This window comes from Agelaius phoeniceus, chromosome 26 (genome assembly GCF_051311805.1).
Source record: "Agelaius phoeniceus isolate bAgePho1 chromosome 26, bAgePho1.hap1, whole genome shotgun sequence".
In the NCBI taxonomy this organism is placed as follows: Eukaryota; Metazoa; Chordata; class Aves; order Passeriformes; family Icteridae; genus Agelaius; species Agelaius phoeniceus.
The window spans coordinates 2,897,428-2,922,035 of NC_135290.1; the positions used below are offsets into that span (position 1 = coordinate 2,897,428).

The following is a 24,608-nucleotide window of genomic DNA, read 5'->3' on the forward strand; positions in this document are numbered from 1 at the left end:
CCGGCGGTGCCAGCGCATCTCCCGGCCCCAAAGGGGTCTCGGCCCTCGCCGGGCCGGGCTGGGCCGTGCCCCGGTGCCCCCGGTGCCCCCCGGTTCCTGTTGTGGGCGGCGGACACAGGGCTCCCCCGGCAGCTGCTGGAAAAAAAAAAAAAAACGGACAAAAAGAAAATAAACAGGTCCCATCCCTGCGCAGTGGCAGGAACACCCCTGACCCCCCAGCCCGGCATGGGAGGGCCAGGGCTGCCCCCAAACCCTGTGCTGGGAGTGTCACAAATGCATCAGGGCTGGCCCCTGGCATAGAGGGACATGACTGCGGCCTCAGGGGTGGGAAGATCAGAGCTTTAGGGTACTGGGGGGGACCCCAAAGGGTTCTGTCCCAGTCTTTGGGGATGAGGAGAAAGGGAGAGCAATATGGGGGGCCCTGGGCTGCCCTCCTGCAGCACAGAACACCCCCCCTCAAACAGGGCTCGGGGTGCCACAGCCTGATCATCTCCTCGCCACCCCGGCTCCCCCTCCTCCCCTGGTACCCCCACAAGAATAACGAGCCAGGCACTAGAATAAATAAACTTTATTCTGGAGCCAGCCCCCCACCCCGTCCCCCCTCCCCGTCCTCCCCGTGCCGGCAGGGCCGGGCCCCCCATCCCCGCGAGGCCGGGACTGGCACCACCCTGTGCCCCCCACAGTCCCCTCCCCGCCTGGGGGGCCGGGGCAGGGCCCGCCCGGTGCCCCCCGACTCTAAATCCACTAAAATCTCAACAACAACAACAAAAAAAAAAGGAATTTAATAATAATAAACCGTGTGCCCCCCCCCCTCCCCACCCTCCCCCGGCAGCGCCCGCCGTGCCCCCTCCACCTGCACAGGCCTAAAAACCCCTCCAAACTTTTACAAAGGTTTTAAAACGTATTTATAGATATTTATAGATATTTATATATATATACTTTGCTTTCTTTTCTCTTTTAAATGACTCTGCTTCCTCGGCGTGCGGGGCTGGCCGGGCCCCCCCCCCCGCAGACGGCCGGGGCGGGGCGGGGGGGGGGGGGTGGCTCGGTGGTCGCGATCCCGTGGGTGCTGGTGCTGGTGGGGCCGGGGCGTCCCCGAGGTCCCCGCGCCCCTGAAATGTGACACAACCAACGCGCTGGGCCCGGGGCTGCTGCGGGGGGGATCCGCTCCGGCGGGGGCTGCCGAGGAGTCCGCCCCGGGGGGGGGGGGGGGGGCTGCAGCCGGGCCGGGCCGGGCCGGGCGCGGGGGCTCCCCCCGGTGCCGGCGGCTCTGTCCTGGTGCGCGCCGGGCGCGGGTCACGGCGAGTGCGTGGCCGGGCTGCTGCGGTTGGAGCTGGGGGAAAGGCTGGGGCTGCAGCTGCCCGGGGGAGGGCCCAGGCTGCCCCCGCGGGGGCCGCCCGCCTGCCCCCCCAGCGTGTCCATGCCCTCCGAGTTCTCCAGCATCTCCTGGATGAGCGGCGGCATCGAGCCCGGGATCTCCATCTTCAGCGTGATCACCCGCTCGGCGCCTGCGGGAGGGTCAGGGTCAGCAGGGGGCTGCCACAAAGTGGCACTCACAGAACTGGCAAACTGAAAGTGGCACCCCCAAATGGAAGCCAAAAAAACCCCAAAATGGCACACGAAAACTGGCACTCCCCCCAAATGAGCGCCCAAAAGCTGGCACCCAAAAAATGGCACGCCCAAAACAGCACCCTGAATGTGGCACCCTCAAATGGTACCCAATAAAACCCCAAAACGACACCACCAAAATGGCACACTAAAAAATGGCACAATAAAACTGGCATCCCTCCAAATGGGTGCCCAAAAACTGGCAGCCAAAAAATGGTACCCAAAAAAACAGCACCCTGAAAGTGGCACCCCCAAATGGTACACAAAAAAACCTCAAAATGGCACCACCAAAATGGCATCCTGAAACTGGCACCCCCCAAATGGTACCCAAAAAAGTCTCAAAATGGCACCACCAAAATGGCATCCTGAAACTGGCACCCCCCAAATGGTACCCAAAAAAGTCTCAAAATGGCACCACCAAAATGGCACACTAAAACTGGCACCCCTCCAAATGGGCACCCAAAAACTGGCACCCTGAAAATGGCATGCCCAAAACCGCACCCTGAAAGTCGCCCCAAAAAACCCAAAATTGCACCACAAAAAGGCAGCCAAAAAAACCCCAAATTGCACCATCAAAATGGCATCCAAAAAGTGACACTGCCAGAACAGCAGCCTGAAAGCACCACCCTCAAACTGACACCCTCAGCTTTGCTTCTCCCTGGGCACTGAGGACAAGGGACATGGTCACATCTCCAGCATCCCTGGAAGATGCAGTGCTGGGTGTGTCCTTCATCCCCTCTGGAGGATGCTGAGTGACCTGGACCCCCCATTGTCCCCTGGATGCTCCCTCAGGACCCAAAGCCACAGGAGCCTCACCCTTGGCGCTGATGCTGCGCAGGTCTGTGATCTTCATGAGCATCTTGGGGAACATGTGGGGCTTGTTGGGCCTCCTCTTCCGCACGTAGATCTTCAGTGCCTCCAGCAGTGGCTCCTGCAGCTTGTCCACCTTGTCAGGCTGCTCCAGGTCCTGGCGGTCTGGGGAGGGGGCACACAGTGGTTGAGGGAACAGCACATCCTGTGGATTCCCAGCTCCCACCGCTTGGGCTTCATTTGGGCTCTCCTTGCTCAGCCATTGCGGGGAGCACAACCAGGCTGAACCAGGGGCCCGCGGGCACTGGGCAGGCGCCCACCCCTGCACGCACCTCCGCAGATGAGGCAGATGGCACTGAGCAGCCCCGTCTCGGCGTCGTCCATCTCCAGCGGCAGCAGTTGGTTGGCGAAGGCGAACACCAGGTCGGTGAGGGGCCCGAACCCCGCGTTGTGCATCTGCGTGCGGTTCAGCGTCAGCCCGTCCGAGAAGGTCATGGTGTCCTGCTCCGGCGTGTAGCGCGTGCAGATCCGCAGGATCTGGTGTGCACAGAGGGCGGGGAGCTCAGCCTGGTGTCCCCTCCTCATCCCTGTCCCCATCCCTGTCCCTGTGTGTATCAGAACTCAGTGCATCCCTCCGGGTGTCCAGAGTTGCCAAGGACCCTGCCAGGGGGCTCGGAGACCCTGGTATGCAGCCCAGAACACCTGGGGATTTGATTTTGACCCCTGGAGCAAGTTGCCAGCTTTGTATGAGGACCTGAAAGTCACAGAGGTTTGAATAGTATAATAATAAAATTATCACAGGGTGAAGATGTAGATTTTGGGATTTTTGGTATGGGGGTTATGGGGACAAGATGGAGAAACTTGGGCGTGTCCAGCCTTTCTTCTTCTTGCTCTCCATTTTCTGCAGTGATGTTGGCACTTTGGGACTGGTTGAGAGTAGAAGTGCACTGTCTGGCATGGGTGATAGGTATTGGGAATTAAGTGTAGATATGTTGTACATGGTTTGTGGTGTAGAGGGACGGCACCGCCTCAGGGGCGGTCAGAGTGCCTGTGGCTGCCCTGCTGAGCAGATCTCAGCTGGGCAGAAAGAAAATTTTATAGATAAGAATTGATAAACAACCTCAAGACAGAAAAGTGAAGAGTCCAGACTCGTTCTTGAGCTGAAGCAGAGACACCCTGCACATCCCGGGGCAGCAATTCACAACCAACAACCCGAGACCCGTGCTCACCAGGATGTCGAGGCAGGCGGCTTTGAGGAGGGTGATCTGGTCAGCGATGGTGAGCGTGGTGAAGCCGGGGAGCTGCTTGGCAAACTCCACCGTCTTGATGATGCACTTGGTGGACAACTCGCTGAACTTGTCCCACAGGTCGATGTCCAGGGACACGCGCTGCTCCGAGCTGTTGTTCTGTGGCGGGAGGTGGGGGATGAGGGCACGAGGGGGGTGCCACCCTCCCCAGCCCCCCAGGACCCCCCAGACCCCGTGCCACTCACCGTAGTGTATTTGCCAAGCTGGCAGAGTGCGGGGAAGGTCTCCTGGTGGGCTTTGCGCACCTTCTCGATGAGCTCCTCCACCTCAGGTGTGATGATGTAGCTCTCCGAGCACTCCGGCTTGGGCACGTCCTTCTTCTTCTTGTTGCGGTCATTGCGGACGGCTGCAGGAATGGCAGGGTCAGTGTCACCTGGCCCCGGTGCCACCCAGCCCCTGCCCCACCCCGCTCTGCCTCTCAGGGCAGGATGGGGACCTGCCACTGCAATGGGCTCAGCTGTAGTGACAACTCCATCAGCCCCACAGACTCCTTTAAACAACCCCCCAAGTCCTTAGGGGTACAGTTAGACCCTGCACCCTTGGGGGGCCCACACTCCTTGCCAAGAGGACGGTGCTCTGCAAAGCAACACATCAGAGAGGGACCCTGGGGACAGAGAATGGCAGCTGAGCCACCACGCTTGGTGAAGGGCACGGGAGGGACCCTGGGGGTGGCAGCTGGGAAGGGGGAAACAGCTGGGAGGAGCCCCAGCCCTGCAGGGATCAGCCTCTGTAGGCTGAGAGAACCAGGACCCCTCTCAGGTGCAGGGTGAGCCCTTGGGATGCTGAACCCCTCTGGCAGCTCCTGGCCCCCCAGGCTCTGCCAGCTCCTCCCAGGGGTCCCGGTCCCCCAGGGGTTGGCAGATGGGGCAGGACTCAGCTGTGCCTCAGCAGCCCTATCCCCCCAGGCACCCACCGTGGGGGCACAGCCGGGCACCATGACAACTGCCAGCAGAGCCGGGAGGCCTCCTCAGCGTCATTTATCTCTGACATTATCAATCACGTGTTGCCCGGGCAACTGCCAGGCTGTGACACAATCCCAGGGGGTCCCCATCCCCCTTGAGCCTTGCTGGGCACACAGTGAGGGCTGCTGGGATGGCCCAGCACACCCAGAACCCCCTGATGAGGACACCAAGCACGGTGTCCCCTTCATCCCTGCTCTTCATCCCTTCCCCATCCCCATCCCCATCCCCACTCACACTCCTTGGACATTCCGACTTCGAAGCACTTCTGGAGCCGGCAGTACTGGCACCGGTTGCGTGTCACCTTGTTGATGATGCAGTTCTTGTCCCGGTGGCACGTGTACACCATGTTCTTCTGGATGCTGCGGCGGAAGAAGCCCTGGGGACCCCGCACGGCCCCGTCAGCGCCCGCCACGGGGACCCCGAGCGCCCCGAGGAGCCCGGGGAGCCCTGGTGGCGTTCAGGGCTGGTGGCAGCGCTCACCTTGCAGCCCTCACAGGCGCTGACCCCATAGTGGTACCCCGAGGACTTGTCCTGGCACACAAAGCAGGGCTTGTAGATGCGGGGCAGGGGTGGGGGCGAGGGGGGGCTGGGCACGATCTCCTCCGAGCTGGTGCTCTGCGTCTCCACGGCTGTGGGGAAGGGGAAACACTCAAAACACGGAGCCCCCCGGGCAGGGAGCCCCCCCATCCTGCACCCCAGCTCCAGGGGTCCCGGCAGCCCCAGCCCAGCACTGCCCAGCCCGGCCCTAGCGCCAGGTCGAGCGGGGCCAGCGGGGAGAGGACGCGTGCTGGGAAGATGCAACGTGACATTTCCAGGTCACAGAGACGATGTGGAATTCAGGCAGACAAAAAAAAAAAAAAAAAAAAAAAAGGGGAAAAAAAAAAAAAAAAAAAAAACAAAGAAAAGAAAAGAAAAGGGCCAGGATCCCAGGAGCCCCCAGCCCAAGCAGCACTGCCAGTGGATGAGGGGATGGAGGGTGCAGCGCCAGCCTGGCGCTGGTGCCACATACTCAGTCACACGTGTGGGCACACGTACAGTGTGACACTGCACATACAGGGTGACCCCCACAGCCCCAGGGTCACCCACCACCCCCAGCCAAAGCATGGCCCCCCAGGAGAGGACAGGCATGATGGCACCCAGCTGGCACCCCGAGGTCCCCCATTGGAGGACATCCCCAAGGGCAGTGCCACCTTTGTCCTGTAACAAGCACAGGGGACAGGCCCTGACAGCACAGGGGACACAGCCAGTACACCCCTGCACCCCAAAACCTCATGGAATATCCCACTCATGGAATATGCCTGTTCCCCTCCTGCACCCCAAAACCTGGAGGGATGTGCCTCTTGCACCCCAGAAGCACCCCCATCCCCTGCAGGATGTGCCCAAGTCCCCCAGGTCAAGCCTTGGCCCTGTTTGGGCAGGGAGGGGTTCAGTGCACTTGGGGTTCACCCCTGGAGCTGGGGGCACTCAGAACAGTTGGGGTGCACCCCTGGCATGGAGGGGGGGCTCAGCACGGTCAGGGTGCACCCCTGGAGCTGGGGAGAGGCTCAGCACAGTTGGGGTGCAGCCCCAGCGCGGGGCACAGCCAGGCAGGGGTTAAACGCTCCCCGGCTGCTCCGGGATGTTTGCGAATGTTTTTCTGCAGCAGAGCCAAGCGAACCAGTCAAACAGGATATTAAAGGCCAGGCCCGGCGGGGGAGCCTGGGCCCCCCCCTGCCCCGCCGGCCCCTGCACCCCAAAAAGGGCCCCAGGGCCGCCGGAGCCCCCCCCGGGGCCGGGGAGCTGCGGGGAGCCCCGGCCGAGGACACCCGGACCCGAGAAGGGGCCCCAAAGGAGTGGGGGGGTTTGGGGGTGAGGGGTGGGGGTCCCCAGACCGGCAGTGCCACGGGACCCTCGCCAAAGGGCACGGGATGGGGCCAGGCAGGGGACAACAGGACAAAGCCAGCCCTGACGCTTGTCCCCAGGCGCCAACGGGGACAGGGAAAGTGCGGGGTGTGACAGGAGCGTGTGGGGCAGGGTGGGGAGTACCTGGGGTGGGATAGGAGCGTGTGGGGTGGGATAGGAGCGTGTGGGGTGGGATATGGGTGTGTGGGGTGGGATATGAGTGTGTAGGGTGGGATATGAGTGTGTGGGGTGGGATATGAATGTGTAGGGTGGGATATGAGTGTGTGGGGTGGGATATGAGTGTGTGGGGTGGGATATGAGTGTGTGGGGCACCGGGGGAATGTGTGAGGTGGGATCTGAGGGCACGGAGGTGATGGTGCAGGGTGGGATATGAGAGTGTGGGGTAGGATATGAGTGTGTAGGGTGGGATATGAGCATGTAGGGTGGGATATGAGTGTGTGGGGTGGATACAAGTGTGTGGGGTGGATATGAGTGTGTGGGGCACTGGGGGAATGTGTGAGGTGGGATCTGAGGGCACGGAGGTGATGGTGCAGGGTGGGATATGAGAGTGTAGAGCAGTGGGGGAGTGTGCAAGGAAGGAAACGAGCGTGCAAGGCGGGACACAAGCGTGTGTGGGGGGCTGGGAGGGTGCAGGGTGAGACTCAGGGCTGCGAGGTGGGATGTGGGTGTGCGGGGTGGGACACCAGGGTGCGGGTGGGACACGGGCGCGGGGGCGAGCGCCGGGCAGAGCTCCCGGGCTGAATAAATCACCGCTGCCACTCGAGGGAGCGGAGCCATTAAAGTGACTGAGAGAACGTCGTCTATAATTTATCGCCTCTTTTATATAATTTAAGAACTTCCTCGTGGAGAGCTGCACTCACAAAACGCGGATTTGACAAGATTTTGATGTGCTGGATGCGGAGGGGGGGAGGGGACCCGGCTCCCTCCGCGTCCCTGCGCTGGCAGAGCTGCACCAGCACCCCGGGAATCCCCTGCCACCGCCGTCACCAGCGCGGTGCCACCACGGAGGGAACACGGACACAGCCGCCAGCCCGGCCAGCTCCCCAGGAGCCCCCCCATGGCAGCATCGGGCCTGGGTGGGCACAGAGCAGCACCCAAAGGCGCTGAGCGGGGCAGGATGGGTGCCAGCCTGGGTGCCGGGGTGCAGCCGGGGACACGGCGGACCCCAATGCCCAGGCTCAGCCCGCAGCAGGGAGGACCCCGCTGTCCCCCCCGGCCGAGGCAGCGCAGCCCGGCTCCAGCTGCAGACCAGATGCTGCGGCTCCGCCAGATCCCGGGTGAACGCCGAACGCGCCGCCCCCGCCCGCGGCCCCGCCGGCTGCTTCCTGCCCGCGCCGGGGGACCCCGGGGCACCCCGACACCCGCACCCCCGCCCTGGCGTGGGAAAGCGCCTGCGGGGACACCCCGTGTGCCAGGGCCCGAGGGGACACCGGCCCCCGCGCCGCCGCCACCCCGCCGTGGCTCCGGGACACAGCCCGGCCGGCGGAGCGGAGCGGGGAGGATGAGGATGGGGGGATCAGAGGGGGAAACCCAGGCGGGGGTCACCGGGGGTCCCCGCAGGGCGGGGCGGTGGCAGGGCCGTGCAAGGGGTCACAGCCCCCCACACAGGAGGGTGGAGGCCCACCCAGGGCTTCCCTGCGGATGAGAATCCCACGTGCCCCGAATTCCTGCGCCTCTGCAGGAGAAGGGGGAGGGAGAGGGGGAGGGAAGAGGGTGCCGGGAACCCAGAGCCGTGGGGTGCCCGGAGCGGCCAGGGGAACCGCCTGGTCCCCACGGGCATCCTGCCCAGGACCCCGTGTCTGCCCCCTGCCAGCACCAAGGGTCCGGCGTCCCCAAAACCCCGACACACCCACAGCTTTCACAAGGCCATGTGAGGCCACCCTGTGCCCGGCAGGGGGGTGCCATGCACAATCCAGCCCCACGTACCCCTCTCACACGCCCAGAGCACTCCAAAAACCCCCAACGGCTCACGGCTCCACAGGGGCAGGGGGCTCCCACTGTCTCGGTGGGCTCCTACAACATTTCCCACCACCCTCAGGAGCTGCCTCGTGCCTCTGCTTCCCCATGGTGGCAGCCCCACTCCTCTCCGGGGGCGTGGGTGGGCTCCCCGCGCCCCCCGAGCAGCTCTGGCTCCTATGCCAACACAACACACCCCGCCGGGCAGGGCAGTGCCACGCTGGGCCAGCTGCCAGCACCACGGGGCCAGCGGGCACAGCCGCAGCTGGCTCTGAGGAAACTGAGGCACGGCACGGCACGGCTGAGCCCTGCCCGGGCTGGCACCCCCGGCCTGGGGAGACACGGGCACCTCGAGTGACGTCGGGAGCGGGGCACGGAGCCAGGGAATGCCGCCAGCGCCCGCCGCCCACACGCTCGCCAGGTCATGGTCACCGTGACCAGAGCCCCGAGGTGCCCCAGCCAGGGCAGGGGACGCACGGCCAGCAGCGCTGCGACCCACAGGGAGCCCCCGCAGGACTGGGGGGCACAGAGAAGGGACAATATCCCCCAGCGACCCTGCTCAGAGACAGAGCCGGGGGGGGCAGCGCTGAGGGTGGCACTGGAGCTGGGGACCCCCGTGCCCACCCTGCCCCAGAGAGGCCTCGGGGGGCAGCCCCCACCCGTCGCAGAGGCAGCGGGAGCCCCCGCATGTCCCCAGCGCAGACAAAGGCCCCGCGGCCGCGCTCGGTGCCAGCGCAAAGGTCGAGCGGCCCCGAGACAATGAGGGGAGCGACACCGGGGGTCCGCGGCCGCGCAGCCTTTGCACAGCGGGCACCCCGCATGGGCCTCCACCAGGGACCCCCGCCCTTAGCGGGGTGAAAGTCCCGCGGAACCCGGCAGGACCTTCCCCGGGCCGTGGTGGTGCCCCTGGGTGCCAGGACAGCACAGCTGGGACAGGAGACTCCTCCAGCCCCCCCCCCCCCCCCCAAACCTCCCTCGCCCCCACACCGTGGGCACAAACCGCAGCACGGCTCCACATCCCCGAGGGGAAACAGCTCCCAGGCCGGCCGGCACTCGGACCGCGCTGCCCGTGCCCCCCGCTGCCCATCCCGGTGTCCTCCGTGCCCCCCCTGCACAGGGCACCGGGCCGTGACCCCTCCAGGAACACGGGGCAGGGTCCCGCCAGCGGGAACAGGACTGGCCCGGCCCCACATCCACCCCCTGCCCAGGGGGACCCCCCGATCTGCGGCAGGGTGGGGGCCCAGGCTGGGGCTCCCCCGCGCCTGGGCAGCAGCGGCGGCTCCGTCTGTAGTTAATTGGATTTTCCCGGAGCCTTTATCAGGAGAGAGCGAAATTCCCGGCGGAGCCGGCGCTGCCCGGACCCCGCTGCGGGAAGCGGGGGGCGAGAGGCGACCCCCCCTGCCCCCCTTCACCGAGCTCGGCCCCGACTGCCCCCGAAATAGGGCAGGGGGTGTTTAAAGAGCCGGTGCCTTCTGCGCATGGAGCGGGTGGGGAGGAGGCTGAGGGGGCTGAGCCCCGCACTCTTCCAGGACCTGCACTCAGCTCAGCCCCCCGCCCACGGCCCCCGCACCCCGCACCATCCCCGCAGCCCCCCCCACCCCCGCCCGTGTTTCGGGGCCGCTCTGCCCGGCCCGATGCGACGGACGGGCGGCCCCGTCCGCCCCCGGTGCGCAGGTACCTACAGCGGCCGGAGCTGCTCCACGGCGGGGGGCGGCGGGGGGGGCAGCCCCGGGGGCCCGGCCCGTAGAAATCCATGCGGAGGAAGGGGCCGGGGGGCAGCCCCGCCACCGCCGCGCCCTCGTACATGGCCCCGGGGCGGCGGGGGCGGCTCCCCCGGCCGGGGCGGCCCCGGGCGGTCAGTGCCCCCCCCCGCGCCCCCGGGGCGCCCCGCGCCGCGCTGCCATCGCCCCGCGGAGCGGCCCCGCCGCTCGCTCCGCGCCCGAGCGGCGGGAGGAGGAGGAGAAGGAGGAGGAGGAAGAGGAGGAGGAGGAGGAGGAGGCGGGGGGAGGGGAGGAAGGCGCAGCCCCGCCGGCTCTGCGGCTTCGCCAGCCCCGGTCCCTCCCGGCACCCGCCGCCTCCCCGCGCTTAACCCGCTCCGCGCCGCGGGGCCGCACCGGCACCCGCAGGAGAGGGGGCACGGACACCGGGCACGGACACCGGGAACGGACACCGGGAACGGACACAGGGAACGGACACCGGGCACGGACACGCGGGGGGCGCACGGACATGCCGGGGACGGGCACGGACACGCAGGAGAGAAATGGACACGCTGGGGGGGGGGGGCACGGACACAGGACACGAACATGCGGGAGGGGGGGCACACACACCGAGAGGGACACAGACATGCAGGGGGTAACAGACATGGTGGTGACACGGACACGCAGGAGGACACGGCGGAGAGAAATGGGCACACGGGGACACGCAGGGGAACACGGACATGCAGAGGGACGCGGACACGCGGGGGCAGTGCCAGGCAGGAGCGAAATGGGGAGGGGCTCAAGGCGGGGCTGGGGGGCCCGGGGGTTGCCCGGCGGAGATGACGGGGCCCTGGGGGTCCCGGGGGGGTCCCGGGGGCTGCCCGGCGGCCGCAGCTCATTTGCCTAATGGGATGCGGGTGAACTGCGGGTGAACCCGCGGGAAGGGCTCACCTCGGCCTGACCCTCCGGCCCCCCCCGGGGGGGTGGGTGGGTCTGTGTACATGCATGTTCACGTGTGTTCATGCATGTTCCCAGTGTGTCACGCGTGTCTGCATCCCTGCTGCAGCGGGGCCATGTGTGCTCCTGCTGCACAGACACCTGGGGAGGTGTGTGTGCCTGACAGGGCAGCCTGTGTGTGCACACGTGTGTGCATTTGTCCTGCACACGCACACACACACACACACACACATGTGTGACACCGCATCCCACCAAGCACGGGAGCAGCTGAGAACATGAACACACAAGTGTGTGTGCACAGCTCACTGTATTCATCTGTGTGTGCATGCACACGTGTGTGTGCTGGCGTGTCACCCCTGCAGGGCACAGAACCCTGTGCCACCACTCCCCTTCACACAAGGCCCTGCTGAAGCTGACACCACAAACCCGGGGAGCCTGAGCGGTGACAGCGGGGACGGTCACACGCCAAGGACAGGCCCTGGGGGTGCCACTTCCCTCTGCAGCGGTGATCTCTGCTGCACAGCGGGCACACCCACGCTGCCCCGGCCCCAGCTGCCCAGCCCAGGCTGCCCTGGAGGGAGAGGAGCCCCACTGAGCCCCCAGCTGGGCCCTGCCATGGGCAGGAGGAGCACAGGCGTGTGCATGGCTGGGAGGGTGCGGGCACTGCCGCACACATCTGTGTGTCTGTGTGTGTCTGTGTGTGTGTGCATGTGACTGTCCTGTGTGCATGTGTGGCTGTGCATATGTGTGGCTGTGTGTGTGTGGCTTTCTCTGTGTGTGTGGCTGTGCACGTGTATGGCTGTACATGTGTGGCTATCTCTGCGTGTGTGGCTGCACATGTGTGGCTGAACATGTGTGGCTGTACATGAGTGTGTGGTTGTGCACATTGTGGCTGTACATGTGTGCCTGTACATGTCTGGCTGTGCACACGTGTGGCTGTCCCCATGTGTGTGGCTGTACACGTGTATGGCTGTACATGTGTGGCTGTCCCCATGTGTGTGACTGTCCCTGTGTGTGTGGCTGTACAGGTGTGGCTGTTCCATGTGTGTGTGGCTGTCCATGTGTGTGTGACTGTCCCTCTGTGTGTGGCTGTCCATGTGTGTGTGGCTCTACATGCGTGGCTGTTCCATGTGTGTGGCTGTGCACACATGTGACTGTCCCTGTGTATGTGGCTGTACATGTGTGACTGTCCCCATGTGTGTGACTGTCCCCGTGTGTGTGGCTGTACATGTATGGCTGTTCCATGTGTGTGGCTGTGCACACATGTGACTGTCCCTGTGTATGTGGCTGTCCATGTGTGTGTGACTGTCCCTCTGTGTGTGGCTGTACATGTGTAGCTGTTCCATGTGTGTGTGGCTGTGCACGCGTGTCCGTGTGTCCGTGTGTTCGTGCGGGGCTGCGCAGCGCGGCAGCAGCGCCTGTTTAAATAATAATGGCAAGTCGGGGCTTTGCTTAGCCAGCAGGTTTCGAACAAAAGCCCAGCGCTGCTCCAACTTCCTGCAGCGAACATGACAAATGTCTGCTCTGACTCATTTACCAGCGCTGGAAAGAATGTGGCTGCGATGGAGGGGACGGAGGGGACGGCGCAGGGGACGCGGGCGGTGGCACCGCGCGGCCGGGCCGGGCCGGAGGCCGCCCCGACGGGCAGCGCTTCCCATCCCGCATCGCTTCCTGCACCGCTTCCCGCATCCCTTCCCGTCCCGCATCCCCTCCCGTCCCGCGTCGGCGGCAACAGGAAGAAACAGAGATTATTAAAAAAAAAAAAAAAAAACCCAAACCAAAAACACAAAGCCTTAATTCCAGAGCCAAGAGGAACTGGGCGAGGGGACACCCCGCACGTAAATCCCGCAGTGTGAGGGGGACAGGCACACCCCGCCCTGAGCCACATCCCACCAGCAGCCTGGGGACACGAAAACGGGGCCCTTCCCTCAACATCCCCAGCCCCGCATCCTCCTGGCCGATGCTCGGGGGGACAGAGCCGCCTCCCAAAGGCTGATGCAAACCCAACCCACCCTAGAGCCGCCCATGGGGACCCCACGGAGGACCCCCCTGTGCCGGAGGGGACGGCTTTGGGATGGCAGGGTCACAGTCCCCACGGACAGGGATGCACGGGGCCCCCACACGAACCCCCCATCCCCTCCTCCACCGCCGACGCCGGCACCTCGGGGCCCCGCAGCCCCCCCCGGGCCCCGCAGCCCCCCTCTCGCCCGCCCACTTCAAAAGACCCCATTTATCCCCTTCAGCCGCTTTTGAGCCCGGCGAATTCCCGGCTGGAGCAGGCGGCTCCCCCCCGGCCCCTGACAGTGATAGAGAACCTCCGCCTAATGGGCTTTCCCAGGCCGGGGGCCCAGCGCCTCATCAATCTTCCCCGGGCAGGGATGGGGGGGCCGGGGGGTCCCCAGCACCACCGCACCCCGCGGGGCTCCCCCGGCCACTGCCCTGAGCGGGGCCTCCCGGCCCCCCCCCCGCCGCCCCCGGCCTGCAGGGAGCACGTTTTGCTCATTAATTTTTAAAAATTAATTAATTACGGGGCGCTGCGGGGGAGCGGCTGCGGCGCGAGGAAACCGGAGCCAGCGGGTTGGGTGACAGGCCAGCCCGGAGCGGGGCCCCCTGTCCCGGCAGCGGGGCCAGGGGGGCTGGGCTGGGGTCCGCAGCCAGGCCTGGGAATCAGGGCGAGGGAGCCCCTCGGGGACCCCCCAGACACGGCACGGGCCAGGGGAGGGGACCTCAGGGACAGGCAGGCGCCACAGAGCCCCCAGGGATGGGGAGGAGGGCACGGGCGTGACCCGGCAGTGCCACACGTGCCAACATGGGGGTACACACCTGGCACAGGACACGGGGCATGCTGCTCTGTGTGTATCAGCAACACAGAGGCACTGAGGGCCATGTGACACACGTGTGCATGCACACACAAGGACAGAGGGCACTGACACACACACACACACATGACACATGTGACACACGTGTGCACACCCTGCACAGCCCCAAGTGTGCACAGACAGGCACAGAGGGCACTGACACACACACACACACGTGTGACACACATATGCACACCCTGTGCAGCCCCAGCTGTGCACACATAGGCACAGAGAGCACTGGTACACACACGTGTGTGCACACATAGGCACAGAGAGCACTGGTATGCACACACACACGTGTGACACACATATGCACACCCTGTGCAGCCCCAGCTGTGCACACATAGGCACAGAGAGCACTGGTACACACACGTGTGTGCACACATAGGCACAGAGAGCACTGGTACGCACACACACACGTGTGACACACGTGTGCACACCCTGCACAGCCCCAGCTGTGCACACACAGGCACAGAGGGCACTGACACACACAGACACACCTGTGACACACATGTATGTGCACACACAGCCCCAGGCGTGCACACACGGGCACAGAGGGCACTGGCACACACACGTGTGTGCACACACGGGCACAGAGGGCACTGGCACACACACACACAGCTCCACGCTGCCCGCAGAGGGCACACAGAGGGCGTGTGTCCCACACGTGCCCACACGCCGCTCCCAGCCCACCCCATCCCCATCCCGGCCCCCACGGACCCGCTGGGCTGCCCAGTCCAGCCCCGAATCCCGGGAGGGGCAGCTGCACCCCCAGGAGGGCCCAGCCCGGGGCCGCGCAGCTGCAGCACATCTGGAGAGGGCGGGACACATGGAGAGGAGGGGGCGGTGGCACCGGCCCCCCGCAGGCGGGACACAGACACGGGCACCTCCCTGCGCCAGCAGTGGCACCACAGGACTCCCCAAAACTGCAGCACCGACCCCAACAGGGCACCCACCAGCTGCGAGGGGGGAAGGGGGGCAACACATGGTGCCCCCACCCCCTGCATTGCCCGAGCAGCCAGCAGGGAAGGCCAAGGGGAAACTGAGGCACGATTCCCCAGCTGCCTCAGGACACCCTCCAGCCGTGCCCGCGGCCCTGTCCTCAGTGTCAGGGAAGGGGGGGACACAGGCGGCCCCCCCAGCCTGTTCCCACACGCCCGGAATGGCCCCAGAGCCAGCGCGGGGGAGTGGCCCCACCCGCCGACACCCAGTCGCTGAACTGGTCCCACTGGGTCCCACCGCCGCCGGGGCGGCTCCGGCGGGGGACAGCACCCAGGGCCGGCCCTGCCCGGACCTGCACCGGCCCCCGGGGCCAAGGACGGGCCGGGGGGGGCCCCGCCACACCCCGAGCCACGGGGTTCTCCCCGGCAGCGGGCGCCGCAGGGCACTCATGCTGCAGGGAGCAGGCACCGGGTGAGAAGAGGTCCGGCAGCCACCCCACGGCGTCCAGGGAAACTGAGGCACGCTGAGGGGTGCTGGTTTGGGGGGATCCCGGGTGGGAGCCCACCTCCAGCGGCTCCCAGCTGCCGTCATGGCAGGCAGTGATTACCGGGGCCGTGATGGACGAGCCTGTCACGGGAAATGGAATCGGGAGCAGCAGTGATGATGATTGTCTTCATCACCTTCATCACCTCCCCCATGGCAGCCCCGCCACTGGTGAACAAAGAGCCACCGTGGGGACACAGCACCCACAGGGTGGTCACAGTGAGGGACAGGAACGCCCTGGCCAGGGTCTGCAGGCCATTAATAACCAGCCTCTAACGAAGGTGGCTGCAATTAATGGCACAACCCCACCAGGACCATGGTCTACTCCCTGCCTCAATTTCCCCAGCAGCAGCACTCACAGGGAAACACAGAGAAAAGCACCATGGAGCCCTCAAAATCAGCTCCCCACAGGTGTGGCTGGGAGCAGGGAGACCCTCCCTCACCAGTGCCACTGCCCCAGGGACACATTATGGACCCCACACCCCATACTGGGGACAGAACCCGGCCCAGAAGGGTCCCCACAAACCCCCCCAGCACTGGGTGTGCCCCCAGCCCCCCCAGGGCTCTGTACTCACTGGCAGGTGATGGGGTGCTGTATCCACTGACGGGAAGCTGGTGCTGGATGCCAGCCAGGGTGCTGGGTGGCGAGAGCCCCCCGAGCATGTGTGGGAAGAAGAAGGCGTAGGGGGGCACGGGGTAGCCATTGAGGTGCCCCCCACCCGGCGTGGGGCAGGAGCTGCTGTTGCTGGCCATGGTGGGCTCTCTGCTGCGGGGGGCTCTCAGGTGTGGGGTCCTGGGGGCCAGCAGAGCATGGGGCCCGTGGCTGCCCTGCTGCCGGGCTCTCCTCACAGCTGGCGCTGCTCCTGTGGTGCTGCAGGGGAACAGAGAGGGGCATTAGCACAGGGGCTGCGACCACTGACCCCCCACACCCACCCACCAGCACCGCCGTGCCTCAGTTTCCCCAGCCACACATCCCCTCCCGGCCCCAGGAGGGCGCAGCCAGCCGGGCCCGGGGCTCCGTGCGGGATTAACGCCGATCCCCCGATTAACGACACCGGGACGGCGGCACCGGCAGGCGCAGCTCACTAATCCCAGCTTAGCTGGCTGGGGGGGGACAGGGGGACGGCGTGGGGACGGCCTGGGGACACTGCGGCCCCACAGGGCACCCCCTCCAGCCAAAGGCCACACCATGATCCCAAACCTGCTCTGCCATGCCAGGCACGGGACACGGGGCACGCAGCAGAGCCTGGGGGCAGCAGCCCCTGCCCCAGCCTGGGGGGCTGCAGGGCAGCTGGGGACAGGGAGGGGGGGCACACGGGCACACTGGGGTCCCCTGAGGACAGCGGCTCTGCTCCGGGCTGGCTCTGCCGTCACGGCCACGCTCCCGTTCCGGCTGCGCTCCCCCATCCCTGCGCAGATCCCGAGGGGGCTCAGGGACGCGGCCTCATGGGGAGGGGGCTCAGCCCCCCAGGACCAGCACCGGGGGGCTCTGCCGGCCTCAGGGCTGGGCTGTGCCCGTCGTGACACAGCCCCGTGCCATGTGCCATGAGCCATGAGCCATGCTGTGTCCCCACCGGCACGGACCCCTGTCCCGGCCGGCCGGGGGGCGGTGGGAAGGGGGGCGCGGGGCTTTCACAATCCCGGGCTGGCTGTTTATTTAAGTGCTGGCGCGGGGCCCGGCGGGGGCTGTTTATTTGCCGAGAGTGCTGGCTCCCGGCCCCGCGGAGGCGGAAAAGGTTCCAGAGGAACAAGGCTGGGCCGCCCGGCAAGGCGCTGGGGAGGGGCCGGGATGGGCATGGCCCTGCCCGCCCCCCCAGAACACAGCTGGGTGCACCCACTACAGGCAGGACCCCCTGTTCTTCTAACTCACACCAGCACCCACTGACCCAGTGGGAAGCACCCATGGGGACACCGATGGTGCTGTCACCCTGGGGTGGGCACCCATCAGTGGCTGGGTGAGGGTCACAGCCCCCCCAGCACCCCAGTGAGTGTGGGATTCCCACAGGCATTGCCAGGGCACGGTGCCGGGCGCCAGCTCAGCATCGTCCCGAGGACAGCCCTTGCCTGGGCTCCACACATGGCACTGCAGGGAGCCTGGCCTGCACTGTGGGGCACTGCCCACGGCCCCCCCCGGCCAGGCCATGGCCCCCGAGCTGTGCTGGCCGGGGGGAGCCAGGGGAGGGAGGCGCGGGAAGAACTGTTTATGTTTGCCGGTGCCAAGTGCTCGCCGGGCACCGCGCCAGCCGTGCCGGGGCCCAATTACTCAACCCGCTCAGGCCCCCCCACACTCTGCTGGCCAGCCAGGGACCGAGCCAGGCCAACGCTGCTGGCCTGGTCACCCCAGCGACCCCCCTTCCCAGGGCTCCACACCATCAAAAGTGGCCAGGAGGGTCCAGGGATCATGGCCAGCCTTGGTGCCATGGGTGCTGGTGGGCAGGAAGAGCTGCTGCCCAGAGGAGCTCCCCTGGGACCATGTTCTGCCACAGCTGCTCCCCAACTGGGGGATCGTGGGCATCCCAAATGGGGGTCCTGGCTGTCCCAAATGGGGATCCTGGCTGTTCTGACCAAGCTGCATTCTCAGAGCCCCCCCGGGTGAGCAGCGTGGGGCCAGGGGCTGTGCAGCCCCCTCGGCAGGGCCCATGCTCACCCGCCCCAACGCCTTTTCCTCCAGTCCCCGCAGGAGCTGGACGAGGCCCGGAGCTTCCTGGAATCCAGTGCCTCATTCCAGCCCCGTGGAAAACGTTGCTGCGGGGCCCGGGCCAAATGCAGCCACGAGGAACCTCCCACCCAGGCCGGGGGTGGCCCCCGGGAGCGGATGGACAGACGTACAGACACAGATCAGACCATTCCAAGGGCCAGCAGCAGTGGGGCTGGTGGGGGACATAACTTGGGGGGCCATGGCTGGGGCTGGGGGGACACAGCTGGGGTGGGACATGGCTGCTCAAGCCACCATCCCGCTGTGACCCCAAAGAGAGCACAAAGCCCTCTGCAAAAACGTGTGCACACCCAGACACGCCAGGCAGCACTGGCACAGTCCCACAAGAGACCCCTTGCAAAAAGGCAGCCCCCCATTGTGACCCCCCAAGGTGGGTTCAGCACCCACAGCCACGTCCAGCACCAACCACAGAGCAACCAGGGTCCCACACCACGACATCCCCTCCCCAGTGCCCACCCCAGCCAGCCACACCTCCAGCCCACCCTGACACGCCCCAAAACCCCCGGAGCAGGCAGCACCCAAAACACCCCCAAACCCAGCTGTGCTTCCTGTCGGGGCACACAGTGATGGCAGCAGCAGCGCCCGGATGTGACACGCCGTGAGCGGGGGCACCGCCCTGGCACCCCCGGCAGCGGGGGGCAGCGGGCACAGGGGTGTTTGGGGGTGCCTGGGCAGAGGGCAGCGACCCAGCCCTTCCTGTCACGCCGGCGGGCACCGTGCTCCCGGCCGCAGCTTCCCCTTGCCACTCTCGATTCCCAGGCGGACAGGTTTCAGTTCAGTCCCGGCCCAGTCGTCACAGCCCATCGCCCCAGACTCTCTCACCCTGCTCCCCTGCCACCCCAGAGTCTGTCACCCCACCGACGCATCACCCCACTGCCTACCGACCCCACTGAGCTGCCACCCCAGCCCCTTGTCCCCGCTGCCATGGCAGGGTTCACCACCGCAGCATCCCGCGCTCCCCAAACCTGGCAGCGGCCGCCGTGTGCGTCCCCCACCCTGACCAGCACGGGCACTGGGGACCCTCCCTGTGCCAGGCTGTCCCCGTGGTGTGTGGGCACACAGCGGGGTTGCCGTGCTGAGGCACGGGGGCACAGGATGGCAGCCTCCGGGCAGGGCAGGAAGCGCCTGCGGAGCCACTGCGGTTGCAGCTTGCGGTTTCCTCGCTGGCAGCAGAGCCGGCCCGGGGTGGCCTCGCACGCGAGGCCAAGGACCTGGCTGCCCCCGTTGCCCCCCGCCACCACCGGCCCCTCCCCGGGCAAGCCAGCAGGGTTTGGAGGTTGTGCAGGCGTGGTGAGGTGCCCCCCTGACAGGGCTGCTGAGAGAGACCCTCTCCCGTATCCCCAAAGCTCTCCACGGTGAGTCACCGTCACGTTTCTCACGTCCCCGGGCAGGCGTGAATCATGCCCAGCCTGCGGCACGGCCGGAGCCAAAGGCACACACTCGGCCAGCCAGCGTGTGCCGGGGTTGAGGCTGCTGGGAACAGCAATCTGAGGATGCTGAGAGTAGTGCAGACCCCAGGACCTACATTCTACTCCTCAGGGCCAGCAGCCAACCCAGGGGCTTGCTCAGCCCCATGCAAGTCCCTGGGCAGCACTGGATTTCCAGCATCCCAACAGCAACTGCAAGATACACCGAGCCACCACGGCTCCCCCAGCACAGACACAGGGCCAGGGACACCACACTGGCCCATGGGGACACTGTCCACGCTGGCCTCCCCAACCCACGGAGGCACATGGGCACCCTAGGGAGTCGCCACTGGCCCTGCAGTGTGGGTCCTCACCCCAGCACCCCACATCTCGCTGCTGCCAGGAGCCACAAACTGAAATTCCACCTGTTGCGGCCGGGCCGACTCCGGTTACGCCGGGAACGCGCCGCTCCGGTTACACCTCCCGCACCCACCACCAGACACGCCATTCTTCTGTGGGAACAGGTGCCCCAGCCCCCGCCACGGCCCCTGGCATGGCCACAGCTGTGCCACAGCACCACCGGCACCGCTCCGGCCTGGCTGCACCGTGGGTGCCTTGAGAGGAGCAGGCCAGTCCCAAAGGTGCAGTGGTGTCCCAGCCAGCATGACCCACCAGCCCCTCACACCGCGGGGACAGCACCCTGGGGACACACACACCCACTCACCCCGGCCTGCCCATGAAGGGGACATCCCCAGGTACAGCCCAATCCCCACCCTGCATCCCAATCCCAGGATGAAAGCAGGAACCCACAGGCCCAGGGTTCACAGCCCTGGACTGTCACATCCCTGGGGTCCTGGAGTGCCCCATCCCTGGGGCCCCAGAGTGTCCCATCCCAGGGGTCCTGGAGTGCCCCATCCCTGGGCTCCCAGAGTGTCCCATCCCAGGGGGTTCTGGAGTGCCCCATCCCTGGGGCGTCCTGGAGCGCCCCATCCCCGAGCTCCCCATCCCAGGGCTCCCCGAGCACCCCATCCCAGGGGGGTCCTCGAGTGCCCCATCCCAGGGCTCCCTGAGCGCCCCATCCCCGTTCCCCAGGGGCTCCCGGGAAGCAGGGGGATGGTGCCCCAGCAGCCACTCGCGGCAGTCCCGGTTGTTTTTAGCCGAGGCTGCGGCGGCAGCCGGCGCCCTGGGAATGGCGTGCCGGGAACAGCGCGGCCCCAGACAGCCCTCGCTGGCTCGGCGACAGCCGGCAGACAAGTGCAGCTGGCACGGGGCCGCTCGGGACACGGCGCGGGGGGACCCGGCGGGCAGGCGGCTGTGCGACACCCCCGGACACCGGGATTTGGTGGCACCGTGCCCCCAGCCTGGGCAGGCTCCCGGGAGCGGAGCCCTGATGTACCTGGGGGGGACAAACCGCTCCGCCGTGACCCACCGCGTCGTGCCCGCGCTGGCTGCGGGCGGGCAGGCGGCCGTGCGCCGCTGCCACGTCCCCTTGCCATGTCCCTTGTCGCTGCCCGGCTCAGCGGGGACAGCGGAGGGGACAGCGGAGGCCACGGCGGGCGCACGAGGCCCCTCGCCGGGCCCTGCCACGAGCCACCCCCCGCTAAGCCGCCTCCAGCCGCAGGGAGATTAACCCATTTTCCGTAATCAGCACATGTGTCACCGCAGATATGATCGCACACCCCCCCTCCACACTCGCTGTGCCCCCCCCACCCGGGGCTGGCGCTGCCAGGGGTGCCCCACGGCACGGGGCACCTTGAGGCTCCAGGCACGCACTGCAGGGCACTCGCGGCTCCTCCAACCTTGAGGTGCTGCAGCAGCGCCCCAAAAAGGGCTGGGGAACCCCAGAGCTCAGGCACCCTCTTTGTGGCAGCACCGCCATCGGCGCTGGATGGTGCCAGGACAGTGGCTCAGGGCACGGCGGCTCAGGGCACGCGCGGCCAAATGTGGCACGTTGTCACACCAGAACCTCCTGGATATAAATAGATGCAGAGCGGCGGGATGGTGAATCCCAGCGCCGCAGGGCAGGCGGTGGCGGTGGCACAGCCGTCCCCAGGCTCTGTGGCCGCGACGCTGTTCCTGCCACAGGGAGCGAGCGCGGGGACACGGAGGATGTATGAGGGACAGCTGAGCGAAGCCAGGTGTCCCTGTGGGATGGAGCAGCCGCAGGCACCGCCAGGCAGCTCCGGATGAGGTGCAGGGCAGTGCCCTGCTCCTGTCATCCCGCTGTCGGTGTCACCGTGTCACCTGGGAGGGCTGCGAGCAATGGGCAAAGGGGCCTGACACCCACCAGGGCACCCACGGGCATCCCTGGTGTGAGCACACGCGGGAGCAGGCGCATCCTCGAGCCGCAGCAAGGTCACCCCCAAGGGCAGGGTGGGGGCCCACGGGTGACATATGGCCCGGGAGCAGTGGCCGCGGGGCCCCTAAGCCACCGAGCCGTCACCCGCTAATCCCGGCGCGGGGACGCGGCGGGTGCTGCACCCGCAGCCAGCAGCCGGTGCCGCCCGGCTCCCCGGAGCGGGGGGACCGCCTTGGGGAACCCCCGTGTCCCCCCAGCACCCGCCGCGCTGCGGGGCGGCCCCTGCCACCAACGAGGTCAAAGGTCAGAGGCACAGATTTGGGGGACAGACGCACAGATTTGAGGGACAGACGCACAGATTTGTCCCCGCACCGGCCCGCCCCAACCTGGGGCGCTGCTCCCCGTCCCCGGGGGGGTCCCCCCTCTATGGGGATCGAACACCCGGGGGACTGCACCCCCCAAGCCCCCACCCCGCCCAGAGCTCCGCCGCCCCCAGCCCGGCCCCGGGCAGCTGCTGCGGGAGGGAGGCAGCGGCTGACGGTCCCTTCCCCGGCCCCGCCGCCCCCCGCCCGGCTCCCCCGGGCCCCCCCGCCCGCCGCCGCCCTGTCAGCCGCGCAGAGCGATGGCTTCCTCCGCCCGCCGGCCAGGAAACGGCGCAGACGCCGCTCCCGCCCCCCGGCCCCCGGCGCCCCCCGCGCTCCCGGCCCCGCTCCCCCGCCGGGCCCCGGCCCCGCCGCACCCCGAAAAGGGGAAGCGGCCCCGGCCCCCCCCGCCCCGGGAAGGTGGGGGCAATGTGGCTGCGCGCACCGGCGGCCCAGGGGAGCCCGGTAATACCGGGCTGGTGTCCCCAGCACCGCGCTCTGTGGCGGTCGGCCGGTCGCCGGTGGGGTGGAGAGGCTGGCGGAGCGTCCCCGGAGCCCGCCCCGGGGTGGGGGGGGCAGCGCTGCCGCCCGGGAGCGCCCGGGCAGTCGGTACCGGGAGAGGGAACTCCGGCACCCCCAAGCCCAGTGTAGGAGGCAGAGGTCGAAGCCGCGATCCCGAAGCCGCTGCGGCCCCGGTGCTCCCGGCAGCCGCAGCCCGGCGGAGTCCCTCCCCCGCTGCGGGAACCTCGGGATCACCCGTTACCGGAGGGGGATCCCCAGAGGCGGTACCGGAGCCGCACCAAGACCCTCCTTCCCAACCCCGCTCCCACGGGCAGATCCAGAGCCCCCTCATTACCTGCTCACGGAGACTCCAACACCGAAATCCTTAAACCCGGGGAGTTCCCGGTGGTGGCTGCATGGCGGCGGCACCGGGAAGGAGCGGGGGGGAAGGGGCGGGGGGGGGGGTTCGCCCCGGCTTAGAGGGGTGAGGGAGGGGTGGGGTGGGGGTTCCCGGGGGGGTTCACCGAGCGGCGGCCGCGGCCATTGCGAGTCATGTGCTCGCGGGGAAACTTTACCCGGGGCTGGGCCGGGCGGGGCAGCGGCGGCGGCGGCGGCGGCGGCGGCGGAGGGCGGGGGGGGGAGCGGGAGGAGGACACGCCCCTCCCTGTGACCACGCCCCCGCCCCGCCCAACCGGCCAATGGGACGCGGGCGGGGGCGGGGCGGGGGCGGGGCCAGCTGGGCTTTGTAACTCTTTGAAGTCTCCAGAAAGCGGAAGGGGAGAAAGTGGGTGCGCGCGCCGCGCCGGGGGGGGGGGAGTTCTTAAAGGGGCCGCACACCACAATTTGAATGCCCCCCCCTTACCCTTCTCCCCCCCACACTCACAGGAGGAGGTGCTTCAACCCCCAGCCCGCTTCCCTCTTTTCTGACTCTGGATACCTACCCCCACCCCCCCTCGGGTGGAGGATTGGGGCACCCACATGAGGGAAAACAGGGGGTGGGTGCTCCAGGGGTGCAGGGGAGAAATGGGAACACACTGGGGGCAAGAGGGAAGAGGGATGGGGAGTCACTGAGCTGGCCCCCAGGCTCAGGGGAAAAGGGCTGGGGGCACCTGTGGCACCCCGGGTGTACAGAGTGCCTGTAGCCAGAGGAATTCCCCGCTCTGTGTCCCTGGAGAGATGCTGATCCTAGGAAGGGGATGGCGATGGAGACACGGACATGGACACAGGCTGCCCAGCCACATTCTGGAAGCCCAGAAAGGGCTGCACCCACCAGCACAGCCCAGACTGTGTGGCACAAGGGCTGGGAGGGCAGTGGGGCAGGAGCTCCCCTGGGAAGACACAGATGTGAGGAGTGTAGGCACCCTCAGCACATGCCCCGGGGGGAGTCACACCGACCCCCTGCTACCCAGGACCCTTGGGTGCCTGTCAAGATCCCACTGTGCCCACACAGCAGGGTGATGCCCACCAGGCCACTCAGCACATTTCCGTGCCTCAGTTTCCCCCATGTGCTCACCAGACCGAGGTTGGACACCGTGGCCGGGCCAGCCTCTGGCCCCCTCTCCGCACACCGAGGCCCAGGCGCCGGCATGTGCTCAGCCCAGTGGAATGTGCCAAATCACTCCCAGATGTGCACGCCGGCCAGCCCGACCCCCCTGCGCTCCCACCGGGGCACAGCCGGACACCGGGGACACCCCGAGCCCAGCCCGGCCCCGCCGCACCGAGCCCATCCCCGGCCGCATCCCGCCCGGTGCCGCTCCCGCGGCGTCGCCGCACCGAGGGCGG

General features: G+C 67.1%; 1 protein-coding gene across 2 annotated transcripts; it reads right to left on the minus strand.

Annotated features, from left to right (window-relative positions):
- Positions 1-1,005: 1,005 nt before the first annotated feature.
- Positions 1,006-23,441, minus strand: RARA (retinoic acid receptor alpha). 2 transcript variants are annotated; one of them, XM_054649507.2, is made up of 9 exons: positions 23,182-23,441; positions 16,118-16,413; positions 5,168-5,316; positions 4,922-5,063; positions 3,911-4,071; positions 3,648-3,824; positions 2,751-2,955; positions 2,425-2,583; positions 1,006-1,508 (listed from the first exon to the last, which is right to left on the minus strand). In XM_054649507.2, the coding sequence occupies exons 2-9, from the start codon at positions 16,293-16,295 to the stop codon at positions 1,297-1,299; spliced, it is 1,383 nt and encodes a 460-aa protein (XP_054505482.1). In that variant the 5' UTR covers positions 16,296-16,413; positions 23,182-23,441; the 3' UTR covers positions 1,006-1,296. The 2 variants fall into 2 exon arrangements, with proteins under 2 accessions (XP_054505482.1, XP_077046947.1); XM_077190832.1 differs by lacking the exons at positions 16,118-16,413; positions 23,182-23,441 and adding an exon at positions 10,228-10,615.
- Positions 23,442-24,608: the final 1,167 nt, after the last annotated feature.

Coding starts and splice junctions, on each gene's coding strand:
- RARA (XM_054649507.2), bottom strand. CDS start 16,295: ATGGCCAGCAACAGCAGCTCCTGCCCCACGCCGGGTGGGGGGCACCTC. Junction 5,317..16,117: donor CAGCACCCCATCACCTGCCA/GTGAGTACAGAG, acceptor CCTTCCCCACAG/CCGTGGAGACGCAGAGCACC. Junction 2,584..2,750: donor CATCTGCCTCATCTGCGGAG/GTGCGTGCAGGG, acceptor CCCCCTCCCCAG/ACCGCCAGGACCTGGAGCAG.